Source organism: Loxodonta africana, chromosome 24 (genome assembly GCF_030014295.1).
Source record: "Loxodonta africana isolate mLoxAfr1 chromosome 24, mLoxAfr1.hap2, whole genome shotgun sequence".
In the NCBI taxonomy this organism is placed as follows: Eukaryota; Metazoa; Chordata; class Mammalia; order Proboscidea; family Elephantidae; genus Loxodonta; species Loxodonta africana.
This window is the reverse complement of record NC_087365.1, coordinates 24367439-24383921: the sequence shown is the minus strand read 5'-3', so window position 1 is coordinate 24383921 and position 16483 is coordinate 24367439. Positions and strand designations below refer to the sequence as shown.

The window sequence follows — 16483 nt, the reverse complement described above, 5'->3', positions numbered from 1 at the left end:
TGGCGTAACAAAGTTTATTAAGACAATGTTCCGCACCCCACTTTGGTGAGTGGCACGTGGGGTCTTAAAAGCTAGCAAGTGGCTATCTAAGATGCGTCAATTGGTCCCAGCACACCTGGAGCAAAGGAGAATGAAGAACACAAAAGACACAAGGAAAATATGAGCCCAAGAGACATAGGGTCACATAAACCAGAGACTCCATCAGCCTGAGACTGGAAGACCTGGATGGTGCCTGGCTACCACGAATGACTGCCCTGACAGGGAACACAACAGAGTCCCTGATGGAGCAGGAGAAAAGTGAGGTGCAGAACTCAAATTCTAGCAAAAAGACCAGACTTAATGGTCTGACTGAGACTGGAGGGACCCCAGAGGACATGGTCCCCAGACTCTCTCTTAGCCCCAAACTAAAACCATTCCCAAAGCCAACTCTTCAAAGGTTAGACTGGACTATGAGACATGAAATGATACTGGTGAGGAGTGTGGTTCTCAGCTCAAGTAGACACATGAGACTAATTAGGCAGCTCCTGTCCGGAGGTGAGATGAGAAAACAGAGGGGGACAGGAGCTGGTTGAATGGTCACGGGAAATACAAGGTGGAGAGGAAGAGTGTGCTGTTACATTGTAGGGAGAGCAACTAGGGTCACATAACAATGTGTGTATAAGTTTTTGTATGAGAAACTGACTTGAATTGTAAACTTTCACTTAAAGCACACACACACAAAAATAATATTCTGGAAATTGTTTTCACCTTCCTTTAACACATCATAAAATACTTTCCTATCTCAATTTTAAAGCAAGAGAGGATGCACAGGGCTTGTAGGATGTTAGTTCCTACAAGCAAGTTTATTTCCCACAGTGCAAGAAAAATCAAGATGACCAATGCCATTACCAGCCCCTGCGACTATTGCTCTGTTGTAAAGGAGTAATTAAAGGCCAGACGGTAACAACCTAAATAAATACCTATCAGAAGGGGGATTGGTTAAATAAATTCTGGTGTGCTCATTCGATGTAATGCAGCCATTCAAAAGAAGGTGCAGATGTACATGTCACAAAAATAAGAGTCAAAGCAACAGAGAGTGGTCAAGTCTTGTTGACCATGCAGAGAGGAATTGGGGACTTGAGGGATATAGAGGTGGAAGGGAGGCTTTTATAATAAACCCTTTTGTACTGTCTGACTTTTAATCATGTGTATATGTTGTGTATTCAAAGAGAGTCAGGACAGACAGGCACACAGATAGATGTTGTTAGGTGCTGTCAAGTCGGTTCCTACTCATAACGACCCTATAGGACAGAGTAGAACTGGCCCATAGGGCTTCCAAGATAAATATAAAGAATATTTAGTTTGAAGGAACAGCAGGTCCTATAGTCTCTGGCTGCACCTTTTATTCAAAAACCATCACTTCCCTTTGCATTTTCCCCAACCACTTAGCTCTTTCTTCTTCCCAAAACCAAACCCGTTGCCCTCGAGTGGATTCCAACTCATAGCGACCCTGTAGGACGGAGTAGAACTGCCCCATAGGGTTTCGAAAGAGCACCTGGTGGATTCGAACTACCGACCTCTTGTTTAGCAGCTGAACTCTTAACCACTGCGCCACCAGGGTTCTTTTCCTCCGCTGGGTAGTGGAGACACAAAACAAAACAGCCATGTACACTTTCACCAGAACCACTATGTACATCGCCTTAAACACATGTTTTTTGATTTGGAGGCGTGCTGGGGGGATGCGGAGCAACCTTGGGCAAGCCAGGCGAGATCCCCGGCCTCTCCTCCCGGCTCCGATCTGCACTCCTTCCCCTTACCCGCCCCATTCCCTCAACGCTTTCCTACCCACCCCCGCTCCAGACCCAGCGCACTCAGGCGACTGGACTGGCGTAAATTTCCGCCTCCTTGCGCCACCGCCCCCGGGGCCTCCTCGTGACGTCAGAGCTGAGCCAGGGGCCGCTGCCTCTCGGCTGCCTGCCCCTCCCGGCCCTGCGGCCCCCGCCTGCCCTTTAAAAGAGCCGGGTCTGCGCCAACCGCGCCACACCGCGGGGACCACGACACACGGCTGGTTTGCCAGAGCCTGTCCATCTCTCCTTCCTTCTGCACCTCGCCCCACCGGTGCGTCCACCAGCCCCTCTCCGCGCAGGTGCAGGCGAGCCGAGCCATGCAGCCGGCAGTGCTTCTCGGCCTCCTGGGAGCCGCAGTGGTGGCCGGTGAGTGGGCGCGGCGGGCCGTTCAGCACCGCGGACAGCGCCGGCCTCCGGCGTCCCGGCTCAGGCATCTTTGCTGGCGGATGCTGGGAGAGGGAGACGGTTGGGTGGAAAAGGGTTTTCCCCTCTTGCTTGGGGTTCTTCATTTTGACTCTTCCCTAGGTGCTCTCCTTAAACTCCCTTCCCCGCCCCACCAACTGACCCAGAAAAAGCCAGAGGGCTTCCTAGCCCAGCCTCGGAATTTTCCTATAGAAAAGAAAACGTGACCGCACCTTCAAGGAAAGTCCACCTATTGTGCTCAAGTCTAAGATGTCATACTCTCTGCGGTTCTAGAGAGACACTATTATAGTCTGATTCTGTATCTGTAATTGAGGATTTGTTTGACTGTTTAAGGCGAGATGACCATGGAGACACAGGAGTACGTGTAACATTTAGTAGGCTGGCACCTGCATAGTTTCATTATTATTGTTATTATATAAACATAATGAGATAAAAGAAAATCCAGTATGCACGTAAGATATATAGTTTATCTTAACATGGTCATACATAATATGTGTTTGTGTTACAGGCTTAATATACTGCTTTTCTGTATTTTTGTATTTCCATCTCTGGAGAGAGGTAATTTCAAACTCAAATTAATCCACTTCTTTAGTTATGAATGGAACCTGCACTAGTTTGACTTTTATATGCCACAAAAATAACTGGGATATAAAATAACCACAAAAGTATCCGTGGAGTAGTAAACAGACATTTTTAGTCAAATTGGGAGGATAAAATTTTAAGCAATAGATATTTGACTGTGTGTGGAAGATTGTGGAGTTAACCTTTCAAAATTAATGTCAATCTCAAAGAAATAATCTCTGGAGATTTGAAAAGTGTGGTGTGTGTGTGTGTGTGTGTGTGTGTTGAAATGAATAAAGTCACTATGGGTATTGAGACTACTGAGAAGTAAGTATACCACCAGAAAAAACTGGGAGTTTTCTGTGGCTGTTTTTATGACCTCATAGGAAATTGTTCCCATTTGAGACTGGCATTCCTGACAAGAACTGAGGGATTGCCATCCATGAACATGGAGCTTTCATTGACAGCCATTACTGGTTCAAAATGATAAAGGTACAAAACAAAAGCCAGTGGTAATTTATTTTATTGCAAGGTGCATACTTCAGAGTTTCCTAAAAGTCTTGTTATTCTTAGACTTTGCCTGTAAACGGTCTAATTTTAATTAAAGGAAACCAAATGAATCATTAAGAGTCCTTTGTGGTTAAAACACTTTTCAGAAAGAAATTGCTTAGTAGGCTTAAGCTATGTTATACACAGGAAAACACTGACATTTGTGGGGCTTGTTTAACTCTGGCGGTAAAATACTTATGGCTCTCTTATGCAAGAGAGTATCTTAATAAGGTTTCATATTTTAATAGCAGCTAAAATGGAGAATTATATTCTTTAAAAAAATTTTAGATACAATTACATGCCATACAATTCACCCTTTTAAAATGTATAATTCAGTGGTTTTTAGTGTACTCAGATCGTGCACCCATCACCACTATCAAATTTCAGAACATTTCATCATCCCAAAAAGAAATCCCATACCCTGTAGCAGCCATTTCCCATCTACCCATCTCTCCCCAACCCCTGGCAATGAGACATGATATTCTTCAAGCAGAGTTTGTTATTTAGCAAAATCACAGGACTAGGGGGAAACCTCAGGAAGCCATCTGGTTCATTTCCTATGTTAAGAGCTTCTAGAGAGAGAGCCACCACCTTCCACAGGAGGTACTGTGTACTCTAAATATTACCATGAGTGAAGTAACCACATGCTGTCTGTGTTAAACCAGGTAAGATGGTTTCTGCGTTCCCAAGAGCTTACTTGCTATTTTACAGCTATATATGCAATCTGGTATTGAACCTTGATAGTTTACGAGCTATTCCTACTTCAGAAGTTATTCTCAGATTTATCATAAGGCATTACTTGTAAATTGTCTTACTGTTTGAGTACTCCTCCTTTTAAAGTAATCCTTAGGTTTTCTTTTGTGTCCTCTGAATCTTACTTTATGTAAAAATGAGATAAAGTACTTCAATGGTAACCAACATGCCTTTGGCTAGTGCTTTGCTGCCACAGATTCTATTAGAAGCAACAGAATGGCACTTCGCTACCTCACAAGATGCATAATGTACTTTCACAAGCAGAGCCGACTGTCTTCCCATCAAAAAAAGTGTGAAGAACCTCAGTCAGAGAAACAATTGTTCTATAACATCGAACACGAGCTACAAATTCTTTAGGGTTAGAAAGCTATTTCTCTCCCCCCAAATCTTATGACTGTTATGAATTTGTCAATATCAGTAAATAATAAAAGCATCTAAGTGATCATTATTTTACATTTATGGGGGGAAATGAAAAGCATTTGCAAGAAACTGCATTACCAAGTAAGATTTGGTAGAGCTGGATTTTAAAAAAGGATACCCTTTTGTTCATGAGGGAAATAGTTTTTTCATAGTTATTCCTCTCCAGGGGATTTTGCAGATTTCAGTTGGAAAGAGGAAGCACTAATGTAGGAATCTCCCCAAATAACAGCCATTTGGGGGATAAAAGAACAGCCCAGCATATTGGGCCCTGGGTGCCGAAGGAGGGTTAACTGGATCTTGTCTGAGCTGCATTTCAGAAAGAATCCCAGGGGCTTCATAGTGTGTTAGCCACTTCTCGAACATTGCAAATGATTCTAACAGGCCAGATAACTCTGGGTCTCTGGAAACACTTGAGCTAGATCCCAGCTCATGCTTTGAAAAGGAAAATTTAGCAAAGCGAGTAAATGAAGTAGATGTTTTATTTCTAGGATGAGTCCTATGATAGGTAACTAATTAGTGGAGGAGAGGAGCAGAGGCTGGAAAGCAAGCATTTTGAGAGGAAAGATCAGGTTGCTGGTCATAAATAAACCCTATTTGAGTAGCTTCCATATCTGATATCTAAGGACTTTGCTCTTTCCTCTGCTAGCTCCTCTCTTGTCTCACGGACCTAGAATACTTTTCTGCACTGGGCTCCTGCAGCCATATTCATGGTTGTCTTTCCTGGTGAGTACCAGAAGAAGAGTGGAGGTGGGCCTACATGTAAATGCTTTGAGCTTCTCTAGTGGAAAAGGTTTACACAGAACAATGGAAAAAGAGTCAAAGTAGCTTTGAAAGAAGGAAAAACATCGCACCAGAAAATTAAAATCTTTTGAAACATTCCCTGAGAAGACAAAGGTATTTCCTATATTTGTTTGAAGTAGGAAGAATCTTATAAAATTTAAATAAAAAACTATCCTCTTAAATATATCATCATAAACCAGTTGTTCAATACCTATTTTCATATGGTATTATGGACTTGATGGTGTACTAGGAGTATTAGATACCTCCCTTATTCTTTACCTCCCTGGTGGCATAGTGGTTAAGTGCTACGGTTGCTAACCAGAAGTTGGCAGTTCAAATTCACCAGGCACTCCTTGGAAACTGTGGGGGAGTTCTACTCTGTCCTATAGGGGTCACTATGGATTGGAATTGATGGCAGTGGATTTTTGGTGGGGTTCTTGTTCTTTACATGGCTTCAGACAATGTGGGAGAAGGGAAATGCAACATTGGTACAGATTCACAAGCAAGCTCATTCAGGCAAAGTCTTGAGGATAAAAAGGGAGGTAATTAATTAGGTAAGATAGTCATAACCATATTTTCATAGAGGAGGTGAATTTCGGGGAGGATGTTTTCTTGGGAAGAGGCGTAGGCAGGAGTCACGGATCTTTGTCCATTTTGGCTGGACAGAAGGGAAGGGCTGGGAAGGGCACTGTGGTTCTATTTAGACTTGGTTTGTTTTAAGCTTTTTGTTGAAGTGTGTAATACGCATATAGAAAATGGCATAGATCATAAGTATATAGCTTAATGAGTATTTCAAAAATTGAACACACCTGTATAACCAGCACCCAGATCAAGAAACAGCATTACCAGTACCCCAGATATCTTCCTTGTCTGTGGACTGGATTTGATTTACAGTGGACTTAAGATGGCATTTATTTCCAAATTATGTTTAAGACATTGCTAGGGAAAAACAGGTGTTTGTGTTTGTGGGGGGTACACATGCATATTTGCACACGTTCATGCATTTATACACTGTGGGGGCGGGGGAGGGGAGTAGTCAATCAAATGGTTTCCTGACTTTTCACTGACATGTATAGACCTCTGCATAGCCCCAGGAAACCCTGGTGGCATAGTGGTTAAGTGCTACAGCTGCTAAGCAAAAGGTCAGCAGTTCAAATCCACCAGGTGCTCCTTAGAAACTCTATGGGGCAGTTCTACTCTGTCCTGTAGGGTCTCTATGAGTCAGAATCGACTCGACAGCAACGGGTTTTTTGTCATAGCCCCAACACTGGACTATTTTCAGAACTGTTCCAGCAGCATTTTGTTGTTTCCTCAACCCATTTGGCCTGCTTTCACATCCCTTAATATAGCATGTCATCTTCTATTTGGAACTTAAATTTGCATTTAAAGAATCTTTCCATCATTAATTAGATCATCCAATAGTTATTTTTATTCCATAGAACAACCTCTTTATGATTCCAGTAGCTTCTTTGCTGACTAAACCCCACAACTAAAAGTATCTAACTCCAAATCACCCATCAACAGCTAGACTGAAGGACTGAAGGTTCCATTCTGTTTCCTCCTTCATGTAAGAGATGACCTCCAAAAGGTCCCATATTGGAAGCTAAATCACAAATGGGCTGGCTAATATTTAAATGCTTTTCCTATTTACCAATAAATTTAATATTTGCTTTATTTTGTCTCAGATTCCCCCAGGTGATTTTTGCCTAATTGTTGCCTATCATGCAGGTTAACGTGGTATAAATCTGAGTGATGTCATTTTCTTCCTTCAGATAACTATTTAATGAAGAACATTCACCTCCTTAGAAAATCTTACAATACTTACACCCTATCTCTGTAACACTCATTTACTTCATTAGCTAATTTCTGTAAGAACCTGAAAATAGAATTCCTAAGATAGCATCTTCATTTTACAAAGTTATCAGCCAGGTGCCTTCAAGTAGTTAAAGTACTGTTTCTGGGGGAAAATATATATGTGTGAGTATGTATGAATGTATATTTGTAGATATAAGCCTAAAATATATTCTTAGTAATACCTGTAGAACTGCAAAATTTTATCCACATCCAAATAAAACTGATTACACCATTAATCAGAGTTGGAGGGGAGAGGGAAGGATGAGTTGAAACAGAGAGAACGGTCTAGATCTTTTCCTTGGAGAGCACTGGAATGTTGAAATGTGGTTGGAGTCTAAATTCTTTTAAATTGAAGTACAGTGTACATTCAGTGAAATATACCAATCTTAAGAGTAGAATTCTCTAAGGTTTGACTTGTATAACCAACACCCCGGTCAAGATATAGAACATTTCCATCACCCCAAGCATTCCCATGTGTGGGAGCTGAGTTTTTTTTTTTTTTTTTTTTGAATAAGCATGAAGCCCCCTTTTCCTTTCTATTCCAGCCCACACCCACCCGCCCTCTGAGTCACTGTCCAGTTGGTTAGGGGCAGCATGTCCTGACACCTAGGGCAATCTTCCCCAACCGTCTTCACTCCACTAAGCTCTAACTCTGCCCCTCTGTACAAGTAATGTGCAGATTGTTTTGTCAGTTTGGGTTCATACTGTTTTCAAAAAAGAGCTCAAGCCATTTTTAATTCTTTTTCTCTTTCAAAGCTGTCGGTTCTATGCCAGTGGATAACAGGAGCCAAGATGAAGAAATGGTAAGTTGAAATGTAAGTCTAGAATCTAGACACCAGGTTCTACCGCTCCCTAACCAAACAAAAATTCAAAACAATAGGCTTACAAAATAAGACTTTCATCCCTGAGGGCAGGGGAATGAGGAGTGCCCCTTCTGCACTGGGGTCCCACATTACTCCTGGATGTTTTAGTGCTCTCCAGGATCGCTGTGTCATCACAGCCTTTTCCTTCCAACCTGTTCCTAAATGGGTATTTATTTCCCTTCTCAGGGTAACTTTAAATCAATGCCTTCTTGCATTGTTCTGTGTAGAGGATTCCCCTTTTGGTCTCCGTGTATTGGGATGCCACATTGCTGTCCTGTACATCAGTACTCTTGTCCTAAGGATTCAGCATCAACTCAGGTCACATAGTCAAACCTCCCTCAACAGCAGCTTTGAGTTGAGTAGTCTGCCCCCAGTGGCCCCAGCTTTTGCCAACCTGCTTTCGGGTTTTCCCCCAGGTGACTAGCTGCATCATCGAGGTCCTCTTGAGTGCTCTGTCGAAGTCCAATCCTCCACCCATCACATCTGAGTGCCGCCAAGTCCTGAAGAAGAGTAAGCATCCCCACTGCAGGCAGATCTGTGTCCCTGCAGCAATTCTTGCCCCTACCCCCTCCACTTCACCTTCCACCTTGCTTCCAAATGGACTGGGGGGGGGGCATAATGCAGTGGGAAGGGTATTGACCAGGCTACAAGATGGAAGATAAAGCTTCTAGTTCCTGCTCTGCCACTTAGTAGCTGTGTGACTCTGGTGAAGACTCCTTGCCTTTCTGGGCCTGTTTCCTCAAAGTAAAATAAGGGGAATGAATTCAATGATGGAATTCAAAGGACAGTTCAAAGGACAAATCGAAGGACACGCGTCTATAAGGACTCTGGAGATATTATAGTCAGAGAGAAATAGAATGCTGAGATGGGGAGGGTTCAAGGATTTCTCTGGGGTTGCAGATTCAAACACCAACCAGGGCCGGACAGAAAACATAAAGGAGTGAGGCAGGACAGGAAGTGACTCCCAGACTGGACAGCACATGCCCATTCCGAGAGGGAGCAGGTATTTCTCAGCTCCAACTCTATTGTGGAGAAATAGACTCTGTTTCCAGATTTTTCAAAAGAAGTTATAAATTTGATCTTAAATGATATTCTCTAGTATTTAAATATTTCCTTTGAATTGGAATTTATTTAAAATGTTTTTTAGGCCAAACAAAACTCTCACATCTAGGCCACCAGTTTGCAACCTCTGTCCTATTCTGGTTTTCTGTTTCTTGCTGGTGTGTCTTAAGCTTCTTAGAAGATTGGTGGAGCTTTTGGTCAAATGGACCACTGAATCCCCTCACGTGGCTTTCCTCCCAGCCCACGCCATCTCTACCCTCAGTCTCGTGAGCCAGTAGGCACCTACTAGCAAATGAGAATTTGGGGAGTGGGGAAGAGCCACAGAATTTTATGGCCTGGAGAGACCTTAGGGAGTATGTAATCCAACTTCTAACAGGTACAAGAATCCCTTTGGCCAGGGTTGACCTGGTCATCCTCAGAGCAAGAGAGTTAGGGATGAAGCGTACATTTCCCCCTTTTTACTTGACTTAGGGATGGGGTGCATTTCCCCTTTTTACTTGAAAGTAAAAGTGAGCTTCACACCTTATTTTACAGATTGGCAATGACTGTGTGCCACTAATCACAGCCCTCCTCCAATCTTACCTGCGTGGGCTTTTTAAGCTAAAGTTAGCAAGAGGTGCTAAGCTTCAAGGCACAAGCTGCTACAGGCAGCACACCATTAACTGGGAAAAAATAAAAATACTTCTGTTCAGGATACTTACGACCCCACATATCAGCAGGTAGTAGGAAAGGGGCCACATAGCCTCTGGCCCTGGAAGCCAAAACCCTGTCTGAAGGGCTGACTTTTAGCTGGCTCTCAGAATGGCATCATATCTACCCAAAGCCTCCCCACCTACCCATGCTAGCCTCGTCCCAATGCAGCGCACACTGCCACTGGCTCTCCAAAGGACAAGGAGCTGGTGATGGATGGGCTAATCCTCAGATGTCTGGGTGTGAAAGTTCAGGAACATTCCAGTTGCCCTATAAGACATGAGAATGTTAGCATGCCAGGCTGGGCTTCAAGCAGAGCGCTACAGACAGATCCAGTACTTCCAGCACGTTTTTACAAAACCAGGTCAATTTTTTCCATTTTGCAAATATTAGTTCAAGATAGCTCATCAGCACAGTTCAATAGAAATATAATGCAAACCACAAATGTAATTTCACATTTTCCCATAACCACATTAGAAAATAAAAAGAAATCAGTAAAACTAATTAAAAATAATATATTTTACATAGCTCGGTATATTCAAAATGTTATTTCAACATGTAAGTGATATAATAATTACTGAGATATTTTAAATTCTTTTTCTCATACAAAGGCTTCAAATTTGATGTGTGTTTTACACTTATACCACATTTGCAGTTTGGATCAGCTAATTCAAGTGCTCAATAGCCACAAAGGGCTGGTAACTCTCTTATTGGACAGCACAGATGGAGACCCAGAATGGGCTAAACTTTCTGTTTGAACTCGGTGACATAAGTGGTATCCAAGCCCTGCCAGTAAACAACTCAGAAAGTGTTAGCTGCATATTTCCTTTCATGGAGCACCCTTGAGCTAAGGAAGATTTAGTAAAGGAGCTATCAACCTTTGGAAAAGGCAGGGGTGAAAAATATTTAATGAACATATCAGTCGTACCATCTTCTGTGGACTCCTGAAGCACAGAGATACTTCAGAATACTGAAGTTCATCCTTTTTCCTCAACCTCTGAGAACATGTTGAGAGAATCGGACCTGAGTGACGGAAAAACTTAGCCTTTCCACCGCTGTGCCATTTCCTCAGAGAAGAAACTTACACCCTTCTTATTACCATTTACTGTCATTGTCACTGACTGCTAGATTGACGCTACACATAGATAATGAATAACTGGTAAAATGTTAATTAAAAAAAAAAAAAACCTCACCTTGAATTCTGATAGTTCTATTTTGGCCATCTAACTAAATCTGTTTAGCCAGATTGTAGCTAGAGCCAGTCACTCAAGCTAACCTTCTATCCCCCTACTTCGAGTAGGGATGGAAAGAACGGTCCGTGATTATCCCTCTTTGAACCTCAGTGTCCTCATCTGCAAAAAGAGAAGGTTTAACTGGATGAATTCTGAGCTTTCTTTTGCTTCTAAATTGTAATATTTAATAAATCCACCTCTGGATTTCATTTTGATCCCTGATAGTGCCAATGAAAGATGCTGATTGGGTATTATGAAAACATGGAAATGTAGAGAGTTTGGTCACTATAAGTTGGAATCGACTCAAAGGCAATGAGTTTGGTTTGATTTTTTTTTGGAAGAAGCTTTCATACCATTTGCTTTTCAAAGGAATCTGAGTATATTCTTTATTAACTTAAAAAGTTATCCAAGCAAAGAACTAGATGGTGCTAAGCTACCACCGATCACTGCCCTGACAGGGAATACAACAGAGAACCCCTGATGGAGCAGGAGAGCAGTGGGATGCAGATCTCAAATTCTCGTAAAAAGACCAGACTTAATGGTCTGATTGAGACTAGAGGGACCACAGAGGTCATGGTCCCTGGGCCCTTCGTTAGCCCAGGATTGGAACCATTCCTGAAGCCAACTCTCCAGACAGGGATTGGACTGGACTATAAGATAGATAATGATACTGGTGAGGCGTGAGCTTCTTGGCTAAAGTAGACACATGAGACTGTATGGGCAACTCCTGTCTGGAGGCGAGATGAGAAGGAAGAGGGGGACTGGAGCTGGTTGAATGGACACAGGGAATACAGGGTGGGGAGGAGGAATGCTCTGTCTCATTAGGAGGAGAACAGTTAGGAGTACATAGCAAGGTGTGTATAACTTTTTGTATTAGAGACTGACTTGATTTGTAAACTTTCACTTAAAACACAATAAATAAATTAATTAATTAAAAAAAATATCCAAGTTATTTTCAGTGTCTTTAGGTTGTGAAAATATCCCTGTGAGGCCGGCAAAACAAATGCAAAAGGCAGGTGTTATTTGCATAAAAATATTTGGCATAACTTCCAGATGACATCTTTACATAACTGCCAAACCACTGAGAATAATGGCCCAGCCAAGATGACACATAACTATCACAGCCAGTGTTACCCTCACCTCACACCTCGGCATTTGTTAGTGCCACTGCCAGATGTATGTTGCTGATGTGCAAAATAGTTGGATAGTAGATTTTTTACTGTTGTCGTAAACGCAAAAATATCAGATAATGAGGTATTCGATAGGTGAAGAATAGGTGTAGTGGATTACCTAGGCTGGTAATTATTGAACCACAAGCAATTTTGAAGTTACACTTACTCTTTTGTATTTTCATTATAGGTGGAAAAGAGGTGAAAGATGAAGAGAAAAGTGAAAATGAAAACAAAAAGTTTGAAGTAAGATTGTTAAGAGACTCAACTGATTCTTTAGAAGCCCACACGCCTTCCAGTAGGGAGGAAGCAGAAGCCCCAGAGGAGGAAGAAGCCCAAGACCCAGCAAAGCAAGACAAAAAGAAATGGGCACAGGGAGGTGGGCACAGCAGAGAGGAAGCAGGCAACCCTCAAGGGAGCCTTTACTCCTCTGACAGTCAAGTTTCCAAAGAAACAAAGACACACCATTCTGAGAAGAGTGAGGAAGAGGACAGGAAGGAAGAGGAAGGAGAGAAATATCAGAAAGGGGAGCGTGGGGAAGATGCCAGTGAAAAGAAGCACCTTGGAGAGTCAGGAGGGACACAAAGTGCCTTTCTCAACAAAAGAAATCAAGCTACAGTTGAAAATAAAGAGGCCAGAAATGACCAACACTCTACAAGTCGCTCTGAGGAAGAGACACACAGCCAGGAGCAGACACATAGCCGAGAGAAGAGCAGTCAGGAGAGTGAAGAGGAGGGAAGGAGCCAGGAGAAGCACCCCCAAGAGTCTAAAAGCCAGCCTGGGAGCCAGGAAGAATCTGAGGAAAGCGAAGAAGACACCACCTCTGAGGTAGCCAAACGACGCTTGAGGCCGAAACACCACCATGGGAGGAGCAGACCCGACAGATCTTCTCAAGAAGGGAAGCCTCTCTCCGAGGAAAGGAGACACTCTCTTGAAGGATCTGAAGAATCAAATGTGGGCACAGCCAGTTTAGAGGAAAAGAGGGACCACCATTCAAACCACTACAAGACTTCAGAGGAAGAACCTGAATATGGAGAAGTGAGGAATTATCCAGGTGTTCAGGCTCCCGAGGACCTGGATGGGGAAAATTATGGAGGGAGAGGAAGTGAAGAGTACAGGGCACCAAGGCGTCACAGTGAGGAGAGCCAGGAGGAGGAGGACAAGAGAAATCACCTCACCTCTGAGCTTGACAACATGGCACGTGGATATAGTGAAGAAAGTGAGGAAGTAAGGGGCTATGAAGGGGGAAAAGGACACCATTCCAGAGGCAGGGGAGGGGAGCTAAGTGCCTATTCTGCCCCTGATACCAGAGAAGAGAAAAGATTCTTGGGAGAAGGATACCACCATGTTCAAGAAAGCCAGATGGATGAGGCAAAGAGACATCCACAGAGTGAGAGGAAAAAGCAGGACAGAAATTACCTCAACTATGGTGAGGGGAATGGTGAAGAAGGAGCCCAAGGCAAGTGGCAGGAGCAGGAGGACCTGCAAGACACTAAAGAGAGCAGGGAACGAGCTAGGCTTCAAGACAAACAATATGCTCCCCATCACATTGCTGAAAAGAGAAAGCGATTAGGGGAGCTGTTCAACCCATACTATGACCCTACCCAGCGGAAGAGCAGCCATTTTGAGAGAAATGACAACATGGATGACAGTTTTCTTGAGGGTGAAGAGGAAAATGGGCTGACCTCGAATGAGAAAAATTTCTTCCCAGAATACAACTACGACTGGTGGGAGAAAAAACCCTATGCAGAGGATGTGAACTGGGGATATGAGAACAGAAACCTCGCCAGGACCCCTAAGCTGGATCTGAAAAGGCAGTATGACAGAGTGGCTGAACTGGACCAGCTCCTACACTACAGGAAGAAGGCAGCTGAATTTCCAGACTTCTATGACTCTGAGGAGCAGCTAAGCACACGCCAAGAGGCAGAGAATGACAAGGATGGGGTTGACCAGAGAGTGCTGACAGAGGAAGAGGTACAGTTTTGGGCTTTTGTTTGAAAATAACTTAATATGGTCGATGTTAATAAATGATGTCCAGGACTATCTGATAATGCTGGGGAAATTGGTGGAAAGAATTAAATCACCATGAGAATGTACCACTAACAGTGGAGTGAAGAAAACCTCTGGGATTGTTTTCAGGCCATTGTTCACATACCTGCCCACCTTCCCCTAGTGCAGTGGTTGGCAATCCTGGCTGCACGTTGGAATCACCTGGGGAGCTTGGAGAGAAAAGAAAAGTGCCTGGGACTCATCCCTAGAGATTCTATCTTAATTGGGACTGGGTACTGCTGGGGCATCAGGATTTTTAAAGCTTCCAGGTGATTCCAATGTTTAGCCAAGTTTGACAACCGCTCTTCTGGTGGGTTCTCCTTGGTCATGTGACTGTTCATCAGTCTCTCCCAGGGTAGGAGAACAGGTGGAATAGAAATTAGGTGTTCTGTCTCTGCTCTTGTAAGGGTGGAGGACAATCATGGTCAAGGACAATCAGAAATTTAAATCTAGGAGTTGTACCTGCCCAAACAATTTTGTTTCCCTCATATTGATTGTGTAGGTCGGTGCTTCTCAAATTCGAATGTGCATCACGAGGGACTGTGAAAATGCAGATTCCTAGGCCCCGGAGTTTCTGATTCAGTTGGTCACGAGTTGGGCCCAAGCATCTGCATTTCCAACAAGCTCCGCAGTGATGCTTACCTAAAATTCCCCTTTCTGTTCATGCTTCCTCAAACTGTAGTGAAATAAACTGATCCAGGACCTCATGTCTACACTTTTCTGTATTTTCCAGGAAAAAGAACTTGAAAACTTGGCAGCGATGGATTTGGAATTACAGAAAATAGCTGAGAAGTTTAGTGGTAACCGAAGGGGCTGATGGTTGTTGGAGCCAAGGGCAGTTTTAAGCAGCAGCCCTCACATTATTTTCTACCACTTCACTGAAAGGCACCATTTATTCATTAAGTATTTGACAGAATTGAAAATGTCTTTACTTTTTGCCAGAATGCTACTGAAACGAATAGCGTGACTTGTAGCATATACTTGCTTGCAAAATAGACATATTAACATGCTTGTGACAATGGCTATGATACTGTCCTTGAAAAAATAAATTTATCTCAGTTTGAAATAATAAAAGATTCACTGAGACCGAAAGTTTCATTGTCCTCGGCTTCCTTTGGGCCAGTGGGGAGGGGGGGAGGGTGATTTTCAAATCCATCCTTTAAATTCTGAAAGGCAGCACTAGGATTTGTTGGTCTTTTGAATGCAGGATGGAAAAAAAAAGTAAAATAAGAAGACTGCTGAAGTAAAAGAATGTGCAGAATATAAAGAGAAAGGGACAAGGACAAGACGTCTACTCCACCAAACTAGAGAATTAGAGAGTCTTGAAGAACTGTTTCAAAAGCAATCATAAGACACTGCTTTCTGGAGAGCCAACGGTCATTTTTCAGGATTGAGGAAAAAGCCTGGATAATGCAAAGAACTCTGAATTGGGAATCAGAACATTTGGGCTGGTACAGACAGATTGCTGGACCCTCAGGACCTGTCTCATTTCTTCTCTGTGAGACAGGGCTCTAGTTCTGTTACTAATTAGCTGTGTGACTTTGGGCAAGTTACTTCCTTCTCTGGGTTCATCAGTAAAATAAGGATACACATCTCTTCAGGTTCTTATGGGGAACCTTCTGACACCTGGTAATGACAATTATTAGCCCTGCAGGTTCTTATAGCAAGATACCCCGTTGCCGTTGAGTCGATTCCAACTCATAGCAACCCTGTAGGATAGAGTAGAACTGCCCCATAGGGTTTCCAAGGCTGTAATCTTTATGGCAGCAGACTGCTGCGTCTTTCTCCTGCAGAGCAGTTGGTGGTCTCGAACCACCAACCTTTCGGCTAGCAGCCGAGTGCTTAACCAGTATGCCACCAGGGCTCTATAGCAAGACAGACAGTTTCCCCTCCTCCCTTCTTTTACCTTTCATTTCATTCCTCACCAATGGTGATTTCTACTTGGGTGATTTCTACCATTTTGACAGTTCTGGTAATGAGCTGTTCTCTGGGAGGTGGCAAAAATTAAATCTGGGGGTCCTATATGACCTTTATTCATCCAGGAAGGCCTGGTTGTCCTCCTCTTGGCTGAGTTAAGAATTGCCTGTGCTAATTGAACCAAATTCTTTTCAGAGTAACTTCACAGTGATACATTTTTCCAGGCAAGGTTTGGCTTTAACACACTGGGAGCAAACCAATCAGCACTATGAACTTGAAGATAAATTGTTCTTAACTTGGGCACACACTTCTAGAAGGCTGTTTACTGTCTCTCT

At 43.1% G+C, this 16483-nt stretch overlaps 1 protein-coding gene across 1 annotated transcript; it reads left to right on the top strand.

The window, feature by feature from the left end:
- Positions 1-2033: 2033 nt before the first annotated feature.
- CHGB (chromogranin B) lies at positions 2034-15299 on the top strand. The gene is made up of 5 exons (XM_064275801.1): positions 2034-2192; positions 7923-7969; positions 8446-8539; positions 12373-14156; positions 14965-15299. Exons 1-5 carry the CDS (start codon positions 2144-2146, stop codon positions 15046-15048), a joined length of 2058 nt encoding a protein of 685 aa, XP_064131871.1. The 5' UTR covers positions 2034-2143; the 3' UTR covers positions 15049-15299.
- The last annotated feature ends 1184 nt before the right edge of the window (positions 15300-16483 follow it).